At 42.3% G+C, this 17188-nt stretch overlaps 1 protein-coding gene across 4 annotated transcripts in view; it reads left to right on the forward strand.

Annotated features, from left to right (window-relative positions):
* LOC121908475 (supervillin-like) overlaps window positions 1-17188 on the forward strand; it is a 37701-nt gene that overhangs the window by 450 nt on the left and 20063 nt on the right. For 3 of the 4 annotated variants that reach the window (XM_042428512.1, XM_042428513.1, XM_042428514.1), the window contains exons 4-14: window positions 792-1620; window positions 5300-6625; window positions 7043-7213; window positions 7413-7450; window positions 7665-7726; window positions 7991-8127; window positions 8403-8489; window positions 10333-10606; window positions 11756-11821; window positions 13465-14206; window positions 15872-16379. In XM_042428512.1, the coding sequence (XP_042284446.1) occupies window positions 792-1620; window positions 5300-6625; window positions 7043-7213; window positions 7413-7450; window positions 7665-7726; window positions 7991-8127; window positions 8403-8489; window positions 10333-10606; window positions 11756-11821; window positions 13465-14206; window positions 15872-16379 (4240 nt within the window). The remainder of the gene's footprint in view (window positions 1-791; window positions 1621-5299; window positions 6626-7042; window positions 7214-7412; window positions 7451-7664; window positions 7727-7990; window positions 8128-8402; window positions 8490-10332; window positions 10607-11755; window positions 11822-13464; window positions 14207-15871; window positions 16380-17188) is intronic. The other variant, XM_042428516.1, reaches the window with a different exon arrangement.

The following is a 17188-nucleotide window of genomic DNA, read 5'->3' on the forward strand; positions in this document are numbered from 1 at the left end:
ATGGCACGCTGCACAGTGGGACAGTTTGATGCTGCCTTTAGTAGACGCCTTTAGGATAAACGCTCCTGAAATGTGTCTTGTATTTGAAAAAGAACCATTAACTCGCGTTTGTCATTAGATATTTCTAAACCATATGTTTTACTACATAAAAATGTTGTCAGCCTATTTACATTCACTATTACCTCAACGTGCTTTCGAGTTCTTGAGCGCCCCTGGCGAGCTGTGAAACTGCTCAGTGGCACTGTCGATATGATTGACTCTGATTGTCATACTGTTGCTATGCTGTCTGTGGCTGTAACTGTCATCAAAGATTTGTTGCATGATGAGTGAGCTCCCTGATTAAAGAGGATTGATATGAATAGCCTATAATGTGTTTTGCTAAAGTACATTAGAATAATATGACATTTGCGTCATGTGGGATGAAAGGTAACGAGTGGAAAAGTATCCATAATTTTAACTTGTGAGCGCTCACGTCTGACATCTCAAGATGGTTGTGTGAATGCAGAATTGATCACATGAGTCTTAAAAATTACAGTGCATGGTCAATATAGCACTATATCCATTAAATTAGCTTTTAATTACATTCAACAAAGCAGATATATCTGAGTTTTCAGTAAACTTCAAGTTTCCTAGTCATTATAATGACATGAATGTTGTAGTGAAAAGTAAATGGAAGTTAAAAAAAGGTAATTACAGCAACTCCCACATGACATGAATGCGGCTTAATTCATGGTTGTCGAGGAATGTTGGTAATAAGTAATAGATCATAGTGTTTCCATCATTTACCACAGTGAGGCGCTACAGTCGAGAGGAGTTGGAGGCCCCCCTGAAGCAGGTGTCGTCCCCGGACAGATCTGCACAGGTTAAAGGAGGTGTTGGCAGCGGCCGTCAAGAGCCAAAGTTGGTGTACGTTGACCCAGTATCGTTATCCACCTCCTCTACACCCACATCTGGCGCTACAGACACCACCAGCCTCACTTCCAAGGCTGAACGCATCGCCCGCTACAAAGCCGAGCGTCGCCGCCAGCTGTCAGAGCGGTACGGCATCCTCTTGGACCAGGAAGCAGACATGGATTACACACCACGCTACCGTTCCCGCCGTGACCATGACGCCTCTGACCGACAAACTACTACCAGGCGAGACAGGCAGGAAGCAGAGGAGCCAGGACAGGAGTCCAGGGTGCCATACCGCTCTGGAGTGGGCAGGGTTTACATGAGAACTCACCCAGATACTACACCTGTTAACACATCAAGTCCCGCCCACACAAACCAAGCCCCTCCCCCCTCACAAGAGAGATCGAGCAGATTCTCGGAGAGGGAAAGAGCGATGAACATGGAGAACTACCGACGCGGCGGGGCTCAAGAGCACCAAGTCACTTCTCGAACCAGAACCCATGAGCAGCATCCGCCCGAGCCTCAGCAGCAACAATACCCCCACCACCACCAAGACGCCGCCCACCAGGAGCCAAGCCCCACCTCCACTAGGGACTATAGCATTGCAGCCGTGCCCAGCTCTCCTCGCACCGGCCGCAGGGCCTCCCTGCCCTCCACGCGCTACGGCATCTCACCTGGGGATTTATTCATAGAGCAGCAGGCCCAGAGCATCCTCAACAGGCAGGGGTAAGTTTACAAAGAACAAGTTATAACATTCATTAAACACATAGTCAGTTCATAAGGTCATCACAAGCTTTTTTACGTAATAGAGAGCAAATGTACGACAAAGTGCCCTAAGGATATGAGTCTGAATACTCGGGTTGTCTTATTAGATGAGTACTTATGATGCAGGCGATAATGCTTTTTTTAGGCACCGTTTTACAGCTAAAATAATACAAAAACAACTTGCCCTCATGATTTGGAGTCTGGTAATGTCTGACATGACAGCAGAATCAAGAATAGACATACTCTGCATGTATCTTGGTTCTTGTAGTTTGTTTTGGAACTTTTAATCGTCTACACACTGCAACACAGCCCCATAAATGTGGTCTGTGCGGTCATGTCTGTCTCGCCACATTATTAATGTTTCTTAATCCCTATTTTGACTCTAGTTTTACTGTGTGCACCTGCAGATACAGTTCTTTAGTAATTTGAGAATAATAGTAGCTCTTTTTGAATTCCAAAATAGATTAGATCATTATCACAGGTCATTAAGTTTCTCTCTGGGCACTGTACATGAAGAGTCTGATGTTGTGTCTACAATGTATTTTCAGACTACATTTAGTCTCATACAACCCTGATTTCCTGCTGATTTTCACACAAATCCACTGGCTGCTTGTAACTTCCTGTAAGAATGTGCTACACAGATCCTTTTTTTATTGGCAAACGTTGATTATTACAAAATTTCTTAACTATACTTGCATGATGTAGAAACTCCAACCACACTGCAGAAATCTGAATAGCAAAAAGTGATGGATGAGCACATTGCAATCAAGATATTTCAGCATTACAATATGCAGTGCAGTTTGGGGCTGTCCACTGGCTGCTCAGCTTAGCTAACCTGCTGCTTCTTCCACTATGATAGTCTCTGGATCTTTCTAGACTGGGGGTCCATCTCTGTCACACTTGCCCTGCTCCAGTTTCACATAGAAAGGCGCTCTGGGGAGCTCATCAGGGAAAGGTTGTAGGGCAAGAGAGGAGATTGCGGGGGTTGGTTTTTGGAGGGGATATGATTTCCCCGCTTGCCCTGAGAGGTAACCCTGATTTAACTTCAGCTTGGTTCATTAGCTTAGTCATTTTCTATTATAAACTTGAATATGCTACCAGAAAAGGAATGAGAATTGTAACACTTGTTAAGTAAATTAAGAAGAATGTGACTTGATGACACTGGAGCTGAGACAAGTTTTAAGACACGCTGTAATGACGCCTATAATAGTACTCTCCATATTTATGAAGTGACATCAGCAAAGAACTGAAAATGTTACCCGTGACAAACTTCATCAACATGTTCAATGTGTACAACAGCCAATTTTAAACTGATCCTTTAAATGATAATCAGATTGTTAAACTTCTGCAAACACCTGAAAGTTGTTGTAATTGTGGTGGATCAGTGCCCGTCTACTTTACACTGATCATTGAACGAATGATAAGAAGTTTGCCTCAGGGTTTGACACTGTCAACACGTCATTCTGTAGCCTTGCCGCCCTGTCACAGAGCGAGTGGTCTCTCAACACAGACTCAGAGAGTGACGCTCAGACAGTCTCCAGCTTGCCTTCAAGGTACTGTCAACTCGAGATGCCATCAGAAGACCTTACAAAGCCATGTAGTCCACCGCGGACCTGTGTTTTTAGCTGGTAATTACTAAAAAACCAGGCTGAAAAATTTATTTTTTCTTGCACTCATATCTTTTTCAGAGGGTTCCTTATAAACACTGACAGGAGTTAGAAATATCTTAATGTTAAAGGTCTTAAAAATTCGTAAATATTCTAAAACTGGCAGACACCATGTAGAAATACGTCTGGGAACCTCTTACAAAGGGATGTAATAAGATAATAAGCCAGCACTTAAAAAACACATCCGTGGTGGACATGCAGCTAACTCATTCCAGTAGATATATATTATAACTGTCCAATAATACATTTCTCTTTCAGTAATACTTCCCTGATTAACTGATGTCATAGTATCCCGTTTAACAAGTGTTTAATGGACCTCAGTGGATTTTGATTTTGCAACTGACAAACTTTCATTCCTAACTTACATCTCAACATTTATTCATCAAAATATTTGCTGAATATATATCTGTAGCTCACTTTACTTTTTGTGTCAACGTGATCGTTATTTGTGCTATAATCTCAGAAAACTGCCTTGATTAAGGGCATTTAGTAATGATGGTAGAATCGTGACTTCATCCCCTGTACATCCCACATGGCAATCAAACAATAAATTTTCTTGTTTAATTCTTTTTTATTTTTGTATCTGGTCTTAGCCACCAATTGTCATTTTTGATCTCTTAAAGCATAGTATCATCTATATTTTATTGAGCCAAAATCTATCTGCAAATTAAATACCTTGTCCCTAAAAGACCTTCCCTTAAAATCACATAGCACAGTTCCAGGAAGCAGAGGCAGTTGGCACACTTAGTGTTACAACTCTTCTGTCAAACAAGTTGCATTATGTTCTATAAACATACCTTATACTCTGTAAAATTAACATTTTTTCATTGGTACAATACCATCCACTGAACCTTCATTCTTCTTACATCAGTGTGTTTGTGTGTGGCCTGTGTTTCATGAGAGATTGAGTGGTGCTGTTAGTGAACCAGAGTTGATGGAGTGACAACATTAGTCAGCTCCAGGCCCTGACCCAGTCGGTCAAAGACCCACTGACTCAGCACTTGTCAACTGAGACTGCACTCACACACCCCCCCCTCCACCCCCCCTTGATTCTGACCTGTTAACCCTTATGAAATTACATCTGACTCTTGTACCATCTCAGTGATGTTGACAATGAATTTGGATGTATGTTTTTAATCACCTGGTTTGGTTTTTTTTGCTAAAAGGATTCTAGAGAGATGGGGTTTACTAGAAACACATTAAAGTTTTAGGTCATTGAGTATACATGCACAGTGACCCCGATATGTGACATTGCTGGCTTACTGATAGCCTGTGAATGGCTGAATGCCCATTGCCAGACTTTTTTTTTTGCACATCTAATATGTCTCAACAGAGGATATTCTGGACACTTTTAGCTAGTATGTATGTTCAATGTATGCCACTGGCACTAACTGCCCATGTGGCCTTATCAGCTGCTTATGCTAGCTGGTATTAGTGTGTACTCATGTAGCACGAGCACTGTTTAAGTCCTTCATGCCATGTCAGATAAGGCAGAGGCCCATCAATTATGTCTGGCTTAGTGGTCTACAATGAGATTAGTGCAACCTTTGGCTACCAGTGGTCAGAAGGTTACAGATGAAAATAGTTTGGCTTACTTTTTTGGCACGGAGACATCAGAGAGAGAGAGAGTTGTTTGAACTAAGACTCAAATTTAAACCTGGGGCATGCTGCTGCTTGACCTTGTTGCCATTCTAGTGCAGGATTTCGGAACTCATGTTGGTCCCATGATAGTCCCATGAAATAAACAACTCTCTGTTTCACAATATGTTTGTGCCAAATTAAAACCAATCAAATACTAAAGTAGCTGACTATTATTCAGATACACCACTCTACTTGAGCTATTATATTGGATAGTTAATTTGTGACTGGTGTATTTCATTATTTACCAGTCTCTGTGTCTTTGTGTGGAGGCTGTCATAGGTCTATTATGGAACTGGAATCTCAGTGTCCCTTATCCATTCCTTTCCCCCAAGAATTCGAGTAAGGGAACGATTGTCCAGGGACGAAACTGTCCAGAGGCCCCTTGAGTGGAGTCCAGACAACCGCCAGGGTAGTAGACATCGTGCTCGGAGGAACACAACACAGTTCTCGCCACAGCGCTCAGAATCCACCCAGCAAAGAACTGTTCCCCAGTCTCAGCACAGTGCAGACCACCAACCAGTCCATGGCCAAACAGCCTACCCTCCCTCTGCTCATGAGTACCAACACTCTGGCCCTGCTGTGGCCCACGAGCCCTATTTGGCCATGCCTGCCCCAGTGGCCACTGCCAAACTACCTGGACCACCTGAAGTACCACCACGAAGGAGAGTGAGTGCCGACCAAATCTTTGCCGCCCACAAGGAGGCAAGGTTGGAGGCCAGACAAGCCCTGAAAGAAGAAGCCCATACGGAGGGCCTGCTGAAGAGCAGGAAAGCTGTGTTGCCCTCAGAGATCCGTCGAAGAGAAAGGAGTGTGGATGATATTCATAGGGGCCACCATGAAGACATGGATTGGCAGAACTACAGCCCACAACGGAGGAGGAGGAGTCGAGGTGAAGAAGACTGGGACAGGGAGAGACCGAGAGAGAGAGGAAGGGAGAGAAATATCGACAGGGTTAGAGAAAGGGGGAGAGAGCATCTCTCTGGCCATGACAGCCAAGAGGAGAGAGTATTTAGATCTGTACAGCCTTCTCATTCGTCTGTACGCCAGCAGCTTAGGCAGCAGCAAACTTCAGAGCCTGTGTACCATCAAGAGCCTCAAATGCAGCTGCAAGAACCAGAAAACAGAAATAGACAACATCAAATTCAACAGCAAGATCCTCAAAGGCAGCATCAATTTGACCACTTTAGACAACCCCAAGAGCCACATAGACAGCTGCAGTCTCAAAGACAGCAGGAGAATGAACTCCAAAGACAAGAACCTCACAGTCAGTTGCAAGACTCCAGGAGAAGACAAGAGCCCCAACAAAACGAAGAATTTGAGCCTCAGAGGCGGCAGCAGCAGGATCCATCAGGGCAGCAGAGGTTTGACTCAGCCATCTACCTCCAGAAAGGCTCCTCTTTGCCTCAGGCCAAGCATAGAAGCATGGAGATGAGCGGAGGGCCCAAACCCAAGACACGAACCCGCTCCATGTCAGATATAGGTATAAGCCAGCATTCTGCCATGTATCGTCTGGAGAGGGCAGCTGCCAACAGAGAGTCTTCCAGGATCGCCCCTCCATCAGGGATGGCTAACGGTGACATGGGCACGCTGGACACCAGGGTGTCAGTAGCACAGCTGCGACACTCGTATCTGGAGAATGCCAACCGGAAGCCTGAGTTGTAGGTCCACTGGCATGGGCTCTGTGTGGCATTGCTAATTACTATCTAACTTTACATTAGTATGCTGTTGCAAATAAGTAATAATAAAATCAATGGGAAGAAATTGCTGATAGAATATCTTCCTGTGGCATGAATGGTATCCAAGTGTATGGCTATCATATGAAGTTAAGTTTTGACAGTTTGATGCTGCATGTTAAGATTGGCTAATGGCTCCTCACAGTTGGGTTGCTATGCAGTTAGGTTGTGCTCAGCGTGTGTGGCAAAATCAATGTGTGAGTAATGTTTTTCTAACTTTAGTGCAGTTTACAGTAAACTATTACTAAAAACTACGTCAAAACCAATCATCGTTAATAGTTCTCTCATTTGTATTCTCCCTTATTGTTGTCTTCGTCAATCTTTCCAATTTGGCTCCAAAAGCGAGACTACTAAAGTAGAACTGTCAGCAATGGAGGTAGATCCGGCTAGTCCAGCTGATCGGGACAGGGGTGCTCGGAGGCCACGACGCTACATCACACCAGGAGAGAGTCGCATGTCGGAGAGGTTTAGGACGCAGCCCATCACCTCTGCAGAGCGTTTGGAGTCTGATAGGTACAGGAAGGGCTTTCTGTAGAAGTCTGGAGGAGCGCTTCAGAGTCATTTGATTGACAAAGAACAATATACTGCATTGGATGGCAGAGCATGATGGATACAACATTTAGCATTCAGATCATGAGAGTATCCTGTAATTCCTCAAATAAAAAACCCAGTCTAAATGCTGATGTTTGATGTATATTTATGTTTTCCTCAGATCCCGTCTAAGTCCATCACAGCTACAGGACGCTGAAGGTAAGCACATAATTTCCACTGCTAAAAATTTGTATATTAGTATTATTTGTTATATTGTTTTTGTTTTTATGCTATGAGAGAATAAAAAAAACAAATGACTCACACTAAAAATGTATTGCTTCTTATCATTTAAGGCACATTAGTGCCATTTTTTCAGAATTTTACATACAGTTGATGTTATATAACACAATTCTTCTTACTTATTTCTCACTAGACGAAGAAAAACTGGATGAGAGAGCCAAGATGAGTGTGGCTGCCAAGAGGTCTCTCTTCAGGGTACACTTCTTATTTTATGGACATTTCAATAATAAAAACAGATAACTGATATATTTTATGATGACTAATGTTTTAAATTTCATAATCAGAAAACCAAAAGATTGAGTTGTGTGTAGCTTCACAACAGACACTGGTTGATGTGTATTAATATTTTGTACCAGCAAGTTAACTGGCTATTCACAAATGCTCAAATAGATATTTTTGTGTTTCTTAACATTTACATATTGAATGATATTCCTGATGTTTCCTGACATATTGTTCCAGGAGCTGGAGAGGACATCAGAGGGAGGTGTTCCCAAACCACGCTCTCGAAACGCTGCTGTAGAGAGACGTCTGAGACGAGTTCAGGACCGGTCACACACACAACCCGTCACCAACAGGGAGGTGGTTAATGCTTCAAGGTAGGTCTTAGATATAGCTTATATCACTTTATTTTGCATCATATAATTTGTAGAGAATGTAGCATTGCTATTTTTCTGTTCTTCTGTCCCTCTCTTTTTCTTTCCTTTTCCGCTTTTACCCCATCTTCAGACCTCTGTCAAAGTCTTTCAAGTCCTTGTTTACTTCTTCTCTCCTCTCTGGCAGTGTCTTGTTTTTTTCCTCTGCCTTGCATCAGCTGTATTTCATATATATGTGTCTTTTTTTCCATCTGTACCTAATTTTCCTCACTTACAAGTGACCCCGCAACATCATCACAGCCTGTGGGAATCCACACTCATGTCCCCAGCCCCACTGTAGTCAGCACCAATGTGACTAGCATCAGGTACAGCTGGACCGACGTCTGGGTGCTTACTTGTTGTGTGTTTGCATCTGTATGTGGTGTTATATTTTGACATCTAGAATGTCATATGTATATATAGTATTGAATCCATGTAAAGAATCAGAATCCTCTTGATGTTTATTAAATTGCTCTATGCAAATAAAAAAGTTAGAAAAAGATTTTTTGACACAGAGCAGGGTATTTTACCACCTGGAACCAGATTAAAAATCAAACTGCTATTAGAACCCAATCATAGAGGTGAAATTGCAATTATGCTAAAAACAAACTTAACCTATGAAAATGTACACCATCGACATTTTACTCTCCATCTCCCTCTCCTGGTTGCAGTGGCAATCTGTCTAACCAGCTCATCTTACCTTGTTATTTCTGCCCCCTCATGTGCTGCTTCGTTGCTGTGCGCACCATATAGGGAAAGGAAGCTGCTGTTTACACAATAACTCATTAAGTGCTTTCCATGCCCAGTTCGCAAGCATTCTTTCTTGCAGCGTCTCCCACATTCACATCATGAAAATCAGTGAGGAAATAGGTTACATATCTTATGGAAAGGTCAGAGGTTGAACCAGTTAAAGCCCTCTGCATGTCAGGGCTCACGTGTCCTGCAATTTGTTTACCAACTCTGGTTTAACTTAGTACACTGCTGGGAGATTGCAAACCCCTGCAAACATCTGAGTGCATTATATTATTATCTTGCAAATATGCGCTCATCTACTTTAGTCTCTGTTTCTGGGCCTGTAAACTTGCACAGTTATCACAGTTATTTACCTGGCTGGTATTTGCATGCATGTTCAGTTCATTGATATTTAGGGGAGGAATACTTTGGCTTTAGCCACCTTAAAGCTGGAGTGTGGGACTTGTGTCTCCCCCTTCTGGCAGTGAGAGTAATTACAAAAACACTGTTGACATGTGCTTACGTCATAGGCTCCACAGTAGCCTACTCCTGTAAAACGGTGGATAAATTGTTTTGAGCATCACAGAACCCCCACGAACGACTCGTTTCACTATCAGAATTTGATACATTCAGTCCGATAACATTTGGAAAGTCTAGAGAGTTGCATGATTAAATTATTTTATCCCCATTCAAGTTAGCAGAGGGCTAATCGGATATCAGCCGACTCGGCTGGTGGAAGCCTCTGATGCACATGCTCTGCCTATAGAGCATGCTCAGTATGCATTCATCCCGCCGGCACAGGAATGTCAAACTCGACACCAGAATTAAAAACTCTGTATACAGTGAAATACAGAGAGATTTATCTAGTGGTGATAGGCTTAATCAGCATTGTGTGATCTCATTTGGCAAGGGCTTAAATGTAAGAGATGTTCATTTATATGTAAAAGTTCTGCACTGCAGGTTTAAACTAATAAACTTAGTCAAACTTAATATAATGGCTCAGGACTTTTGTTTGAATAGACAGGTTACAACTATCTCATCTAAAACTGAGATTTAACAGGTTTTTGATAATACTCTTTTTTTTCAGTCTTGAAGATTGTCATTCATCCAGATCATATCAAAAAGTCTGAAATCAAAGACAACAGGATTTGGTATTTTATATAAAGACACCTGTATTTAATTTTAGATAAGTATCTAAATTTTAGATATGTCACATTTTAGATGTATGCCTTCAGGATGAAGGGATGGTGATGATGATGCAAATTTTGAATCAGTTGGACAAAAATTTTATTACTAGTAAAAATTATATTTTCACTCGCCATGTTTTTTTGCCTTTAAGGTGTAACCACTTAGTCGAGCTTTCATTTTAATCTTGTTGTTATAAGAAGACTGACGCCCATCACTCACCCACTGACTGCCCTCCTATCCCTCCTTCAGCATCCAGGCCTCCTCCCAGCCAGGCCAGGAGCAGGAGATTCACAACTTCCAGGAGCACCAAAAACCAGGTCCTAGTGCTGGGATGGAGGGAGACGAGCTTGTCTCGGAAGAGCCTGACTTGTCCACCCTCACTTTGGCTGAGAAGATGGCCCTCTTCAACCGCCTCGCCCATACTGCCGGCAAGACTGCTGAGGGTACCCGAGGGGACACCCGCCAGCGCAGGGCCAACACCCGTTTTCAGACTCAGCCCATCACCCAGGGAGAGGTGGAGAAGGTACAGATGTTTTAATTCATGTGATGTTTTTGGAAAAAAAACTGTGGCACTCTAAAATCAGTTGCACTGTCATAAATAAAAACGTGAACTATAAATGTGAAAGAAATTGAGAAAAAGTGCAAGATCAATTACAGTATTAACTTTTATTCTACCATAATCATAATAAATATATAATATATATAATATTTCTGAGCAAATAAAGTAAAAAGTAAAAAGTTCTATAAAATAGAAGAAACAAAAACAATAGTCTGTCTCTGAAGAAAGAAGAATGTTTACAATGTCTACAATAGATTAACTTATTTCCTGTTTCCTTACCCTAAAACCGCTCACCATCTTTGGTGGTGTCCATCTTAACAGCCCCAACAAAATAATGAAGATGAAGAGATGAGAAAATAATGAGCAGGCCAAATGTTAGGGAGGTAGACGCTATTTTGAAATGTTTGCAATATGATTAAGATTGCATACCAACAGTAATCATAAATTTGTGACATCCTTCAGTTACAGTAGCACAGATGTGTGGAAAACATTGTAAATTGACATTATTGCATCTAAGCTTTACTTGGATCTTCTCAAACAGGCCTGCAGCTACAGACGATTTACTTCCAGGTCACTTACGTTCAGTGCAGTGAGTGTTTTGCAGCACACCAATTTCTTTTTGTGCTTTGTGGATTCTGTGCAGCTGAATGAATCTTAGACAGCACAGAATACAGAGGTCACAGAGTTTATGCTTTATAACACAGTGGCCTCTAGATGTCACAAATCACCAACAATTCACATACAGTAAGGGATGTCAGAAATACTATATATATATATATATATATATATATGTATTTTGGGCAGCTGATATGCAACTGTCCACCATAGTGATGCATCAATCATGCAGGAACAGTTTGATTCAAGGAATATATATTTTTTTACCTTGGATCTTATTTTTGACACATTGATTGGATGGTTTCCCATCTACATTTCCAAAACATCTACTGATGCATCACCACCTTATACAGATATATTGTCCTACGAGCAGAAATTGCGTTTTCAAAGCAGATCTGTCGAAAACAAGAAAGTCAGTGTCAGATGCTACGTAATATGTTGACTTCACCTCCACCATGTTCTCAGCAGTGAGTCATAGTATCACTGGTGTCCACACAGGAAGCTGAGCCACCGGTAACTTCTGCAGTGTGTAACAACGACTTAGAGGCCAATCAGGAGGAACATGTAAGATCCTGTTGCCTGTACGGAGCTTCTGATTGGTTGCATTGATTGATCCCGCCATTAATTGATCTCATTTGTCTCTATAGTGACCCGTGTTGTCTTGGTATGGCAGTTGCTACTTATGGTAGCTGAGCCTAATAATTAGCTTAATAATGGCCATAAATGCAAACTAGTGTGTATTTTTAAACATTAACTTGCATAAGTAGGGCATTGCCTTAAAGGACGGATTCACAATTTTTCAAGCCTGTTTTAAAACAACAGTTAGGTGCCAAAATGCACATTAAAGTAGTTTTTTCTTGTCATAATCATTCCTCCTGTTCATACTGACCATTAGATGATCTCTTCATAATGTTCTTACAATGTAAGTGATGGGAGACAAAATCCACAGTCCTCCATCTGTGCAAAAAGATTATCTGAAGCTAATATGAAGCTTTAGACGTCCAAATGATGTAGATATCTTTCAACGTTACAGTCTTTTTAGTGTCAAATTCCCTCTTTTTGTTACTATACTACCACAGCTCAACAGGGAAACACTGTCAGAGGAAACACAAAGAGGGAATTTGATGCTAAAAAGACTATAAATGTGGCAGATATCCACTTGATTTGACTAACTCAGACTGCTGAAGCCTCATATAAGCTTCAGATGAACTTGTAAATGCATTTTTGAACAAAATGAGTGAGTGGACACACTGTGGATTTTGGCCTCTATCACTTACATTGAAAGTACATTTGAAGGGGATCCTTTAATAGCCAGTATGAACAGGAATAATGATTACAGCGAGGAAAACCTCTTTCAATGTTCATATGGACACCTGACTGATGTTTTAAGACAGACTTGAAAAAAATGTGAACCTATCCTTTAAAGTTTAGGGTGCCTTGTTTGTTTTCAGTGGCTCCCCTTTTATTGGATTTCAGCTGCTTCTGCTACATGCTTGTTCGCTGCATAACAAGCATGGGATATCTGAGCGCAAATGGTGCATGCTAGTTCATTAAGGCCTCCTCCTAGCTTATCTGGGGAATAAAGTATGTGGGTGAGTCTGGCCGTAATATTGACATTGTACAGAGGGTGCGTGAGGGTCAATACAAGACCTTGAATTACAACTAAAATCAATTCACAGCAGTCTGGTGTGGAGTTTATGCATCTTAAAGATGGCTGTGTATTGCAATCCCTTTGGTTGTTGCATCAAAATTAGAAAAAAAACTACCACAGTTTGCCATGATGCAGTTTTACTGGAGATGTTGCTGGAAGAACTGAATGGCAATGCTTTATACATATACATACATTATACATGTACTGTATTTTGGTGTTTTGTGAATGACAGAGTTGTTATAAAGCTGCGACTTGAAGAGTAAACCTGAACAACTCATTTTTTTGTAATTTGCCTCAGTTGCTGTTTTCCTAGCCCTCATCCATCCATCTTTGCCCTATTTTGCATAAACATAATCAAACATAATTTAAACATAATTTATCATCACCCCACCTTATTCTATCATCCATCGATCTGTTCATCATCACATACCCCCTGTACCATCATTTACCGACATTTATCTTTTCATCCATCCTTCCTCCATATCAATCCCTTCATCTCTCCTGTTGTATTTCTATCCTTTCTGACTTTCTGACATGATGCTTGCTGTCTCTGCAGCTGAAAAATGGAGGAGAGATCAAACTGGAGCCCCTTTCAGCCTCCTTGGTCCGTTCTGTGGCAGCCGTCACCTCCGAAGCCTCCGTCACCTCAGTAACCATGACGCCGGTCAGCAGTGGCATCAGAGATGATGGCGGTCTCCATCCAGGGAAATCCACCGCCATCCCCTACATCCCTGCCCAACAACAGGCTTCCAGCAACACAACCAGCCACCAGGAGAGGGCGCTGAGGTATTTCTCCATGACCCAGAGTGGGGACCCAGGCCACCCTGAGTCTGAGCTCAACTCCTCCCCTCTCCTCCCTGAGAGCCGAGAGAGAGTGGGGGCTCCCACCTCCTCCACTAGTCACAGGCGGCAGGGGGAGGCAGAGGAGGAGGGCTGGAGAGACCGGCAAGAGGAGGAGGTTAGGGGGAGACAGCAGGGAGGAGCCAAAGAAGAGAACCAAGACAGCAGCATTAAGGGAAAGCCACACTCCCCGGACAGGGACCGGGAAGAAGGGCAGCTGCAGCAGCATCCCCAGCTTCAGCACTCTGCCAAGCCCTCTTTGTGGAGGGGCGAGACAGAGCCTGTGCCCAGCTGGAGAGCCGCAGACGGAGACTCCCAGGAGAGTAAGGAGAGAGCCGAGGGAGGAGGAAGAGGAAGAGGAGGCTACCTGAGAGAGGCTGCAGTAGCTCACAGCTCCTCCACACAGGAGCTGCACCTCACTGAGAGGAGCAGTGGCCGGAGTCAAGCAGGCATCTCAGGTAGGAGGCTTGTCTGATGACCTAAACAGAAAGGAGATGGAGAAGGGTGGGGAAAGGAGTAATAAAGAGATGTGAATAGCTGCGCCTAGAAGGAGGGATGGAGGAAGAGAAATGAAAATAGAGTGGACAAAAAGAAAAAAAAGAGAATGGGGGCGACAAAAAGAGAGAGGAAGCAATGTATAGGGAAGGGGCTGTTCTCATTATCCTCATTGTCTGATGCAGCATGCTCCCACGCATGATTGCTTTCTGCCGGCTACACACACACTTGTCCCAGCTGGGGGTATTTGATTTGGCTGATAGAGAGAGAAAGAGAGAGAGAGAGAGAGTGTGTGTCAAGGAGAGAGAGAGAGAGAGAGACGTCTGAGGAGGCATCTAATTAGCATATTTTTCCATGCATTTGCCTCGTGGCTCTCTTTGTCTACAAAGAGGAAGCCCTTCCCTGACATGTTGTTTGTCAGCTAATAGACACCCAATATTTTTTATACTGAACTGTCTGTGTTCACTGTCATGGCCTATAAAGGGGCTGTGGTCCCCTTGCACCATATTACGCCTGTGGGTTAGCAGTGCACATACAACAGTATAATGGGCCTGACCTGTTTCTATGTGCCAATGCCGAATGTGTTCAGGGGTGGTCTTTTCCCATGCATGCACACAAACAGTACACGGAAAGATGAAAGCACTCAGTGAGAGTGTGCAGAACAATTGGCCTGCACTTACATGAAGCAGGTAGAGGACAGGAAGGACACAATGGAAGCCTTGTCTGCAGGCTGTAATCTTATTTAGTTCTGCATGGGTAGATCTTCACTAAAGTATGTCTATTATACTAAAACATGATGAAGCTACATGCCTAACACCAACACCTTACCCTACTTTAACGAAAGACAAGTCCTAAGACTAAGATGTAGTGGTTTTTCTTGTGGGGACTCGATTTTTGTCATCAAATGGGAGGCGAGTTCCCAAAATGTGACTCTGTGAACAGTTTTTCGTCCTCACAATGTGCACACACCTTATGCAGCACACACAGCAGGCTTTGTATTATACTAATTAGATTTCTTCCCTATAAAGCCAGCTGCATATGTGCATGTTCAAGGATGATTATGTTAATCTAATATCGGTCTATGTAGATGTTTATGTCTCCAAAACATTCATGCTATACAATAATGGACATGATAGTCTGCCACTTACAGCACATTAGTATTTACAAAATCCAAAATGACCATACTATTGCTTTTTCATGTTGTAGTGCATTATCTACAAAGTATTGTTTCAAAACTCCTGTTGGTGCATTCAAAGACGCCACAATGCTGGAAAATGAGTGATCTTTCCTAACATGCAACTGATGAGCTATGAATGTAATTCAGAAGACAAACAATGAGTGAAAATTATGCAATGGAAAGAAGAATTTGGTCATTTCTTCTGCATCAAACTCCCAAATCTCAAATTTTGGAGCCTCCCTGAATGCAATAATAACTACTGTAACTAAAGATGCCTAATTGTTTTCTCGAGTGTGTTTCAAACATCTGCAGTGTTTCAAAGTATCTTTAATCTAAAAATTAAAGATACTAATGATTTTTTTCATGTCTCTGATAATATATAAATCCTTTTATCCAATTAAAGTTTATTTCAGACATTGTAACTACATGATTGTTTATCCTTTTCTTTTAGACTTGCAAGATCAATCTACATCACTGAGGCCTCTTATAGCTAAAGTATCATCCAGGACCGTATCTCACGTGTCAAGCAGCCAACAACAGCCGCAACACGTCGTCCAACCACCTCAAACTCTTCCTAAACCCTTCACACAGCAGCCCCCTCCAACCCAACCAAAATCCCAGTCATACATCCAGCCTTCCCAGCCCCCACCAACATATCCCAAAACTTTCACCCAGTCCCCACAAACTCAGCCAAAACCTCAGGGATTCCTCCAGTCTCTCCCTAAGCCTTACCCACAGACACCCCCCCAGCCTCAGCCCAAATCTCAGGTGCCTCCACAGACACCACCAAAACCCCAGTCCTTCCCCCAGGCACTGGTCAAGTCCCAGTCCCTGCCTCTGGACCACAGCGAGGACTTCAGCAGGCACAGTATCCATTCTGGAGATCTACTGTCCCCCACAGAGTCTGGGGACCAACTGTCTGACGGCATGTCCTCCAAACAGATGTCCATCAAGGAGAGGTGAGTGATGGCTGAAAGGTTTTATTTTTAATATGTATTTAAAGGGTGACAGTAAGGCAGATGAGGGTGAGGGGACTACAACAAAGTTTGTTATTTTAAGGTGTGATGTTGAAAACACATTACAAGTAAAGTAAAATTATGATTACATACTATTATGGTTGTGTGGCCAACACTGGCTGAGTTACAGTGGTCCGGCTCCCCAAAAACACTGATTTCAACACTGAAATCAGTTGCAAAAGTTACAAAAGTCCAAACAAGAGCATTTTCTGACATTCAAACAGCTTCTCACAGTGTGCCTTGCAATTCAGAGCTCACTTTGACAAGTGTTTTCTTACCTAACTGGAAAATTTAGACCGTGTAATTCTGCTCTGCAGTATGATAGCTTCTTTTTTTCAATAGCTAAAACAAAGACTCCAAACCCCTGGTCTGTGGACTAGTGCTGGGCCTTGTACTGTTTTATCAGCTTTTTTGCTACTGCTTCAAAAACGCCAGTAATAGTTATAATTAGTAATTATTATATAACTGCATAGGCTAGTAAAGCTATTTTTACAATAATTACTCTAAATGTGGAACAATTTGTTTGTGCTGCATTTTCCCTAATTAATCCTTATAATGCCCCCCACAACAGCATACTGGTTTTTAACTACAGTAGGTCAGCTGTATGCAAAGTAACCAGTACATGAAATTTGTGTGACACTACCTGAGTGTTACTGTCTGTTTTTTTATTATTAAGTTAGTAATCACAAAGAAATACAGATCACACAAAGAAAAGTTTTAGTGTCTGTCTGCAACTATTTTGGTAGTTACCC

This window comes from Thunnus maccoyii, chromosome 12 (assembly GCF_910596095.1).
Source record: "Thunnus maccoyii chromosome 12, fThuMac1.1, whole genome shotgun sequence".
NCBI classification, from domain to species: domain Eukaryota; kingdom Metazoa; phylum Chordata; class Actinopteri; order Scombriformes; family Scombridae; genus Thunnus; species Thunnus maccoyii.